This window comes from Anastrepha obliqua, chromosome 4 (genome assembly GCF_027943255.1).
Source record: "Anastrepha obliqua isolate idAnaObli1 chromosome 4, idAnaObli1_1.0, whole genome shotgun sequence".
Lineage (NCBI taxonomy): Eukaryota > Metazoa > Arthropoda > Insecta > Diptera > Tephritidae > Anastrepha > Anastrepha obliqua.
Genome location: NC_072895.1, coordinates 14104730 through 14115321, shown reverse-complemented (window position 1 = coordinate 14115321; position 10592 = coordinate 14104730). Strand labels below are relative to the sequence as shown.

At 37.3% G+C, this 10592-nt stretch overlaps 2 protein-coding genes across 2 annotated transcripts; one reads left to right on the top strand and one right to left on the bottom strand.

Annotated features, from left to right (window-relative positions):
- Nucleotides 1-1643: 1643 nt before the first annotated feature.
- On the bottom strand, nt 1644-3602 carry LOC129244980 (cyclic AMP-dependent transcription factor ATF-2). Its single transcript, XM_054882912.1, has 3 exons — nt 3388-3602; nt 2109-3296; nt 1644-2036 (listed from the first exon to the last, which is right to left on the bottom strand). The coding sequence occupies exons 1-3, from the start codon at nt 3506-3508 to the stop codon at nt 1894-1896; spliced, it is 1452 nt and encodes a 483-aa protein (XP_054738887.1). The 5' UTR covers nt 3509-3602; the 3' UTR covers nt 1644-1893.
- A 3951-nt stretch (nt 3603-7553) lies between these two features.
- LOC129243421 (putative nuclease HARBI1) lies at nt 7554-8003 on the top strand. The gene is made up of 3 exons (XM_054880399.1): nt 7554-7623; nt 7680-7783; nt 7848-8003. Exons 1-3 carry the CDS (start codon nt 7575-7577, stop codon nt 8001-8003), a joined length of 309 nt encoding a protein of 102 aa, XP_054736374.1. The 5' UTR covers nt 7554-7574.
- The last annotated feature ends 2589 nt before the right edge of the window (nt 8004-10592 follow it).

Below are 10592 nucleotides of genomic sequence, written 5' to 3'. Positions count from 1 at the left end.
TTATAAGGTAAAAAAAAAACAATTTTTTTTTCGTTTTAAGCGATTCCTAATATATTTCAGAATATTCACACGAAGTTACAGAGCCTAATTCTCCATATTTCCGTAGATACAAAGCCAAAGGTAGGCGTGCGTTAGGTAGTTACGCTGTGACTGGACAGCTATAGTACAAACTTTATCTTCTTTTCTCGACTTTTCATTTTATAATTTATGGCGTACATGAATGAAAAAAAAAACTAATGAACCTTTTGAAATGAATCATAGCTTGTTCCCTTCAGTATTAAATTATCTTCTATTTGAACGAACAAAATAGATAAAAAAAAATTTTCAAGATTTTTATACCAAGTTGAAGTGAATTTTTTTTTATAGAAAGGCATTTTTTTCTTTAAAACCTCCAAAAAGTTGAAATTTTGGAACTTCTCTCAGTTTTCTTAGTTCATCTAGAATAAAAAATCATGATAATTAGAAATCCATTTGAATTTTTTGCTTTAGATAATAATTACGAGCTGTATCTTGTACGCCAGTTGGCAACTCCAGCGTTGCAGCGCTCTCCTAATTTCTATGTTAAACATTTTTTTTCAACTTATTTTAACTAGTACAAAAATTTTTTATACTTTTTAAATGTTCATTAAAAGATAGAAAAAACTTTGCAGTGCTAAATTAATTCTTTCCTTAAAAAAAAATCGCAAAGAGATGCAATATATAGACCTCATAAACCAGGCTACCCCCTTAAACCTTTTGGCTTATACAACTAATCTGTTTCAAAATAGGACCCTTGAGCGTCAATACACCGCGGTCCTTCCACTGCAGGAAACATTTTTTAAATTCATCCCCGGAATCGCGTTCAATTCGGCTGTCACAGTTTTTTTGGCTCGTGTGCCACTCCGCACTCTCTCTCTCTTGCCCTCAGGATCGTACTCAAAGCACCAGGTTTCATCTCCTGTGATACAATTGTCTAAAGTATTATCCTGTTCGTCACTTTCCAATACTTCACGACTCTTTGCCACACTTTGCTCATTTCAAGTTTTCCGGTCACGATTCCCCACACATTGTAATAAGTTAAATTTAACTCTTCATTGATCTCACGTAGACTAGCACGACGGTCAATGTTCAAAAATTCACGAACCCGGTTCACATCTTCGTCTGTTTGCGTCGTCGAAGGCCTTCCAGATCGCTGTTCGTCTTCGACGTCCTCCCGGCCTTCCTTGAACGGCTTGTGCCACCGTTTTACCTGGGCACTGGACAGAGATTGGTCCCCGTAAGCCTCCTTGAGTAGCCCAATGGTTTCGGTACTCGTTTTGTTTAGCTTTGCGCAAAATTTGATCGAGTAACGTTGCTTCAACGATCGCTGCATTTTCGCCACTGCAAAATCCTAACACACTTTTAAAACAGCTTTCACGCGCGAAGCGATGTTGACTGCACCGGTGTTGCCAGCGAACTGGGACCGGTTTCTAGAGGAAGGGGAAGGTCGAACGATCATTTTCCCCCACCAGCCGATTCGGTTGATCGCTTGGCAGACGCTCCGCGCGAGAAGGCTCATTACTTTTCAATCAAGCCCTATAGTTAAAATATGCCCATGTAAATGTGCGCCTTTCCACGTGTATTACCTTAGTGCAAATAGTTGATTGAAATATAACGACAAACAGTTATTTAGTATAAAAAGTTAGTTTTATGTATTTGAATTTATGTCCTAGATAATTTAGTATTTTTAGTAAATTTTTACTGTTCCAACATTATGTCTAATGCCTACGAATAAAAAACCTTATAGTCAACGCACTTTGTGCTAATACAACTCCCAGAAATTCATTCTAGTTTTTCAGAAAATTGCGCGCTTCATAAACACTTTAGCTCTTTGTTAAAGACTCCACTTCGATGTGGCTACAGGTAAAACCACATTTATTTCTTCTCCACTCTATAGGTGATGGGCTGCATTAGTGATGGTTGTCCGCCAGCTGGCACCACCATTGTGGGTATATTCATTACCAGATGCAGCGTTGACGGTGGTATTTGCACTTGCGCCGGTACACTTTGTAATTTGCCTGCAAATAGGCACAAAAATAAAATATAATTTTAAAGAATTTGTTTCAGCGCAAAAACAACCGATAACCAACCGTTTGTTGATTGCAGAAGCTGATGTTGCTGACTTTTGCCCAACTCCTGCTCCAGCTGTTTGATGTGCGAGCGCAACTTTTCGTTTTCGGCTTGCAATTCGCTGTTGCGACGTCGCAGATCCTTGTGTTCATTGCGCATTTTATTGCGATAACGCGTTGCCGCCGCACGTCTACGCACTATAGAATCCTCGTCGTATTTGCCTGCGCATGTGGCTGCGCCACGCACACGTCGACTGTTGGCCTTTGTCGGTTGTAACGGCGCAGCCGCGTGGTGCGTCTTGTTGCTAAGACTCAATATTGCTTTCAGACGTTCTTTGATAGGCAGTTGGGAGGTGGGCGTAAGACTGGCACTGCTCGGCTCGTGTGCCGGTTGCGACGACATTTGCTGAATCTGTGCCGTTGTGGCGGCCGCGGAGATACGCGTGGTGGCAAGTTGTGTGGCGGGAGTTTTTGTGGCTAATGGTGGCAGTGGCGTTGCATTTATGGATTTTTTCGCAGTCGCGCTTATTGTAGTGGTTGCAGTTGTAGTTGCGCTAACTGTTGGCGCCGGTGCCAACTTTGGCATTATGAAAGGCTTAACGGTCTGTATCGGTATAGCGCTGGTCGCCAAGCTACCTAGCGGTTTGGCCTCTAAATTACTACCCAGCATTTTGTTGCCACTATTTCCTGGGAAAGTTAGAGTTATTACCTGCGGCTGTACCAACTGTATGGCTGTTGTTGGTAGTTGTATATATGGCATGCATGGGTCGCTCAAAACGTCAGCTGCTGGCTTCTCGGCAATCGTGCGATACTTGTAAAGCTTGCCATACTCTCCCGCAGATGTTGTCGAACTGTTTGAATTCTGCCGCGATGTGCCAATTTTGTAAGTATTAGCTGCCGCGTTAAGCAGCTCATCAACGATTGGAACGTCCAGCGTCACTGTTGTTGAGGAAGGGCTCTCCAGTGGTTTGGAGAGCATTTCACAGCTCTCTATCGCCTCCAGTGGGGGATACACTTGGGGCGTGTGCAAGGAATTCTCATCGGCGTGCGCTTCAACGGAGTCAAGTTGGCGCACTGGAGTCTGTCCATTATTTTGCTCGCAGGCTCGACGAAAAGTCTCCTCAAAGGGATTTACATGGCGTAGATCTTCAAAGAGTCCAACTTCTTCGCAATTGCGTATGAGGCGGGTGGGTGTTGGCGTCTGGTCAGCTGTGTGGCGATTTCAAAAACTGCTTTAGTTATGCATTTTTTAGCGCGAATTTACGTAATTTTCCCTCACAGTTCGCTATCAAGTACTTACAGCCAGCAAAAAGATTTTCGGATTTCTGATCATTCAGGCTCAAATCCAACATCATGTCATGCTTCTTCTCACGTTCACAATCGCTGCCACAATCGAACACCTTATTGCCAGACAACTCCATTTTCTTGCTATCCGATGACGTCCCAAACGAGTTGCAAATTGTGTGTTTTTCCTTTATTTCCTTGTGGAATTTCCTGCAAAAATTGCTGCTTTGTTTTTATTCACTTTTTATTATTGTTTTCTTTTTCCAATGTTTTCTTAGTTAGTGAAGCTAAAAGTTTACGACAAAAGTATTCGGTTCGTAAAGGAATCGTGTGCTGCTATTTGCGAGTAATCAGGTAATTGGTTTCTTATTATTAGTTTCTCTGAAGCCCATTTCTTCATGGCGGCTTGTCTACGAAAAAACTGCAATTGTTTGGTAATATACGAAAAAAATCAACGCAGCCAATGCCCGCGTTCTGGTACATACATTTACGTTGGTGAGTGTGAGCACTTTGTGTCCGGCTGATTGGACGATTGTTTGAATACGAGTGAAATGAGCGAGCCGAACCTCCGATGGCGTGGCACCCGAAGTTACTCTTACAATTTTGCTTCGGATGGACAAACCTTATAATTTATTATCCTTGATTCTTATACTACAAGAAACAATCTACCAAAATTTCTTATGATGCCCCATAGATTTGGCTTTGGTTTCCAAGAGAGTAACTTCGTGTCCAGCAACAGCACTTTTCGAAGACTTCAATATAAGGGTTTGGAAATGGTGTTTTTTTTTTATTAGAGATAAATGTAATATTGCCCGAGAAAGGCTTAAATATAGAGTTGTAGTGTTGCATAAGTCGTGCTGACGGTAGAAAAATTGATTCATTAACACAACAAAAAATGTATCAAAAATGAAAAGGGAGCCTTGTATTTACTTGCAAGAGAACCCAACACAGTATTTATTAGATTTTTGAATTGATCTGTTTTGTAGCGTTGTACGAGTGTCAAAGGTTAACGATCCTTGCTGGTGGTTTTTGAGCACACAAATCCCTAAAACTAAGTACAGAGACCACGATTTTCCATGCGGAGCTCTTTGCATAATGGAAACAGTGGAAATCATATACAAAAGAGGGTTCGAGAAAGTAAAAATTAAAATACTTTCAGACAGCCAATCGGTTCTCAAAGCCTTGAATAGCTTCACATTCAAATCAAAAGTCCTAATAGAGTGTAACAATGCACTCAACAAACTGGTCACTCATAATCATGTCTCACTGATTTGGGTACCAGGGCATGAGGGACACGAAGGAAACAAGAAGATAGACTTTTATGCGAAAAAGGGGCAGGAGAGCTATTTATTGGACTAACCCCATTTTTTGGCTTTAACAAAAATAATATAGAACAAGAAACCAAAAAATGGGTCCAAACTAAAGTCAGGGAACACTGGAACGACACAAGCGGCCTTATATCATGATTCAATTATTAAAGGTTTGCTCACTAGTGACATTCGAATTTTGACACTCCCTTACAAAAGGTTGTATTTAAGAGTGTGCATAAAAAGAAAAAAATTAAATCCTTTTTGGTAAAAATGGTAGCAAAAATAGTATTTTGTTACTTAAATGGAAACAAACTGCGAACGGCTTAAAAAATAAAATTTAATTAATATTTTAATGTAAATAATGGTATAGATATAAGTGATTAGCGGAAATTGCCAAGTCTAATATTAAAACAAGAAATTATTTCACATAATCCAATATTTTAATTTTGTGAATTAATTTTTAAATCTAAAACCAATCGCGAAGTTTCGCCAATATGAAACTATTTTGAAAAAATAAAAAAGTGATTGCCACGTACGATTCTGTGAGGTGTTTCGCCGGGATCCTCCTCCTATTTGTAGAGCACGTCCCAAAATTGGAAGGCCCTACAGTTTTAGGCCGATTCCGGTAGATGGTTTTTTATGAGAAGCTCTTTCATACTGGTACTGTGCTTTTCTAAGCCTCCTCTGGACACTTCATCCATCCATAGGAAGGTGGGCTCATAGGAAACATGTTCTGCCACCTGTTTTATAATGAGGTCTGCAATGTAATCGATTGCGTCGGGACTATTCAATAATTCTCCCTGCTGTAACTCTTTAGCAAACGCCAGCTCTTTGCAAAACATGAGTTCCGTTTAAATCTCCACATCATAAGAAATAAAGCTTTGTAAATTCTCCATCTCGATTTCGGATTGCGTCAAATACTCTATCATGTCCTGACTTAAGCGGTATGTATTCCATGTCATACTACCATAGTCCTCAACATACCGATGAAAACTCTTGAGCGAGTTGTTGCTCGTAAGCAGTCCATTTTGAAAATGAAATGTTTTTTCTACAAATTTTACTTTTCCTCCACTTTTAGTCAAAATTTCTAAAGCTAGCAACCCAGTGTCTTGCTAAGGGAGCCGATTTGTCAAGAGGGAATGAGAAAGCTGCTTACTGAGCAAACCTTTTATTATTGAATCATGGCCTTATATTACGTGTCCACCAAAAGAAAACACCGTGTTTGCAGGAGTTGTGTTTGGGAGAACTGTCAACTGTTTCCACCGAAAGTTTGGGAGAAACTGTGTTTGAACTGTCTTTTGTTGACATTGTGAAATAAGAATTATAAAAATTGCCAGAGTAATGGGGACAAGTTTTTCAAAGATAATTTCCGAATGGAAAGATCCTGCTTTGAAAAATTGTAAAATTTCGAAAATAAAATTTTTTTTTCATAAAATTTCGTACATTTAAGTATTTCTTATCGTCAACCGTGACGACTCTATTCTTTGCGTTCGAGCTCTGGGAGAGGTTTAATTTTCATGTATTCAAACTTTAGACGCGTTTTTCTCAAAACTATATTTTTCGAATTGGCGTACGCGATAACTCGAAAAGTTATTGACCGATCACCCTGACATTTTGCACAAATTTTTTTTATTATATTACTTTTTATGTGAATTTACAAGCTTTCGAAAATTTTTCGAAAAAATAATTTTTTCGAAGCAAAAATAGTAGGAAAATCCGCCACTCACTACGCCCATTAGAAAGAGCAAGGTCACACCATTATAACTGTGAAAGTCCCAACCTCCTAGGGTCCCTATAGAACCCCCAGGAGAAGTTTAAAAATTAGGTTTTTTCCGACCACATTTGCAGTTTGTACTGAAATACAGTTGAAGAGAAGAGAATACAGCAGTCGACAACCCAGCAAGCATTTAACTTAGGTTTTATAATTCATAGCACTTATGAAAAAGTTGTTTTATCGTAAAAATTATGAGTGCCGATGGCGAAAATTTAGGCGATTTTTATTCCAAATTTTCAGCATTTTTAAAAATATTTGTGTTTGTAAAATATATGTATATTTGAAATCAAAAAAGCGCCCCTATAAATAATAAAAATAATAATATAAGAGTTATTCCCTTTAGGTTGACTGGGTTTTTCTCATTTCGCTTTGTTCTTCTCTCTCTCATCGTTCGTTTGACAGTTCGCTCCTCACATTTATTATGCACGGCATTACAAACGTTTAGAAGAACATTTGTAATAATAAAATTCTAATAGAATTTGTAGTATTATTTAGTGAAAATAACTTTAAATCAAATCTTCAATTAATAAAGAGTGTTTATATGTGAATTCGTTACTTTTCTGTGTTTGTATTTAAGTGAAATAAGCGTCTGTAATAGGGCATTTTTTCAAGCTTATGCAAAAAAGGTGCATTTTTAACGTTAAATATTGCTATTAATTCTTAATTTTAATTTATAAAAAGTAATATAAATCAAAAGGCTGATATAGTGACTACATTTGCGTGTTATAATTTTTAAATTCGGTCCACGCATTTAGACATTATAAGCAAATATATCGTGGTAGAAAAGGAAAGCTCAGCCATTATTTTTTTTTAAGCATTTTATTCCGCGAATTTTTTTCCCCCATTTATTGTTAATTCATATAGAAATTTTGACATTAATAAGCAAAACAATTTTTGTTTTTTTTTGTATTCAGGTCACTTTACCTGTAATAAATATAAACAAGAGCCGATGCTACAATGCCCGCCGATTGAGAAGCCCCGCCATTCGCCATTTTAAATGATTAAAATAAAAAAAAATGTATATTATTTTAATATATAAATAAACTGGGGTGATTTTCTGTAATTCGATAGTCGACACTCGTTTGCTCGACACTTTAATTCGATATCGAATGCACGACGATGCCATTTTGGTTCCCGTATTTCCATGAAAAATATAACTTTCCGGGAAGTAAGTAGTGCAATATTAACGAAATTTAAACTTTTTACTATTTTTATTCATTGCAGTTGTTGGTGCCGTAGATGGTACGCATTTAATGCTGTTGAGGCCTATTGAGAACGAACATATATACTTCAACAGGAAAGGAAAGCATAGTATAAACGCGATGATTGTAAATATATACTTACTTAATCCTTTTTTCTTGGAGTTATCGTACTCTACATTTTTTATTGCAGATATGTGACCATAAATTAAGAATAAAAGCTATATGCCAACAGTACGGAGGGGCTGCGCACGATTCCTTTGTTTGGAAAGCCTCAAATGAGAGGAAGGTAATGGAGCGGCGCTATAATAATGTTCAAGTTACAAGTTCGTGGCTATTAGGTGAGTAATTAAATAGGAAAAAATTAAGTGACGGGAATAAATATGTATATTTTTAGGGGATTCTGGATACCCTCTTGAGCCATGGCTTATGACCCCGTACCGATTACGCGAAAATGAGACCGACGTAAGCAAATGTATTTTCAACGACATTCACAGTAAGGCTAGAAGCATTGTCGAAAGAAGCGTTGGCGTATACAAAGGTTCCTGTATTTATTGAATCAAATGTAAATGCACTAACATTAATTGCATTGTTCACTTTAGGCCGCTGCAGAATATTATCTGACGATAGAAAGCTAAGGTACAACCCCAAAAATTGCAAACGTGTGCGCCGCTCTTCACAATATATGCATCAATTACGCCAATAGACGTTATACCCAACTTATACGTAACTGAAACTGTTAATTTCAAAATGTCATAACTTTTTTTTAAAAAATCGTACAATAATTTAAAAAAATGGGTTTTAAAGCTAAAGAGTTGTACTATGCGACCTTTTCGTCGAAAATTGAAAAAAAAAATTTTCTATCCCAAAAAAAATTATCAAAAATGGCTAAAATGGCCATTTTTTGACCTTTTAGGCTTCATTTACCAAAAATCCTGACGTGATGGAGCATTTTGAAGGTCAGATTCGTTTTCAGCGCATAAAAAACTACAAGAAACAAGTACAGCCATTCTAGAAACTCACCCTCGCAGGACTGTGTTATCAGAGAGGATAAGAAATAGAATAAAAGACCATCTTTCCCAATCAGCAATGTAGGGATTTCATTTTATTGCTGGTAAATTAAATACAATTTCTTAAGTATAACAAAAAATTGTACTTCATTTCTCAGGTATAAGTCTTTCTTTTTATAAAAGGTAAAAAACTAAGCTTACAGTTATCACATACATAAAGTAACTCATTATTAATTCATTTTTCGTTTTAGCAATGCGATTTCACATTTCAGTTTTTCCAAGTCTAGCTCTAAGACTTGAATCTTCATTTTTTTTATATTGCACTTCAGTTGCAATTTGTGTCTCTTTTAGTTGCAGTTTCCTCTTTGCGATTTCATTGCTCTCTTCGAAAAGCCTCAACACTTCACTTTGAAATTTTTCTTGCTTTTCAATGTCTTTTTCAATTATTTTGATTTTGGGAGCTGAATATCTTTTCGTTTTAGCAGGTTGTACCTCGTCGATTTCCCCTTCCTCGCGTATATTAATTTTTGTAGGCTCAGACTTACTTGATGTTTTGCCTTCGTCGTCACTAGAGAATTATCGGCGCTCGAGATTTGGGTAAAATATTCGCAAACGAAAGTATCGTGTGCTTGAGGAGCCGCAGTATAACAGCTGGGTCCGTCTGTATGGCAACCATATGAAGTTGTGCCTGGTACTCCCGATAAATGCTCGCTTATTTTGGCTGCGGCAACTATCCGTTTCTCCATATGGTTCAATGAAACCACATCATATGGACCACCACCCGTTTTCGTCATGCTTTTCATGCGCTGGGTAAGCTTGCGTTTTGCATTGTATTTGTAGTCAGTCCATACCTAAGGGTATTACAAGATTTTATTACCACAAATGAAAATGTTTAAAAGTAATGGTAAGTGTTAATACAAACTTTCTGCCATGCTTTTGTTGGCTTCATGGGAGGTCCGTTACTGTTTAACAATTCCGTTAGCATATCTCATAAATCTTTCTTTTTCGAACGGCCATTAGCTGCTCTCTGTAAGCTATTTTTAGCTAATGAATCGTGCTTTTCCATATATTCCACCATTATCTTTAGTTGAGCAGCGTTTGTTTGTTGATACCTATGCAAACAACTTTATAAAACTTAAAATTAAAAACAAAATTTAAATTTTTAACTTACATTTTGAAGAAATAAACAGCGGAGAAAATGAAAACGAGAGCAAAAGTGGTGTCGAGCTGTATCTATCGTACGTTCGATGTAACGCTACGACATTTTTTGTTAGAGAAAGCAAAAACGATACTTCGACTACTTCGTTTTTGCTCGATATCGAATTACAGAAAGCCACCCCTGTATGCCAATTTTGAAAAAAATATATTGGCTTCTTCATTTCAAATCATTTTAATGAAAATCAGAGAAAATATGGCCGTTTACAGGTATCTGTCCCCTTAATACAATAGGGTTATCTAGTACAAGATTATGCAGATTCTGCTGTGATGAAGAGGAGTCTATGGAACACTTAATCACTAACTGTGAGGCATTAGGCCATAGGAGACACAGAATCCTGGACTCGTACCTACTAGAGGAGGAAGGCCTACAATTGCTCCCTCCTAAGGAACTGGTTCGATTCCTCGGTATAGTAAATAATTATAATTAAGGAATTCGGAGCGCAAAATAGATCAATCTGGTCGCAGTGCATAAAGGCCTTAGCCTAACCCTACAACTCTTACCGAATATTTTACAAGACTTACAGCATTATTGAAATAAGACAACGCTTGATTTACTTAACAAATCTTTGATTTTATTGTTTCTTCTCTATCTAATTATAATTATATGTAAGTGTTATAACTATTCACTTATCAACTAGCTGTTAAACATCCTTCACTTGTTTCCTAGAAAACGAACAAAAAAACAAAAAACAATGCAGTAAGCAGTTGTA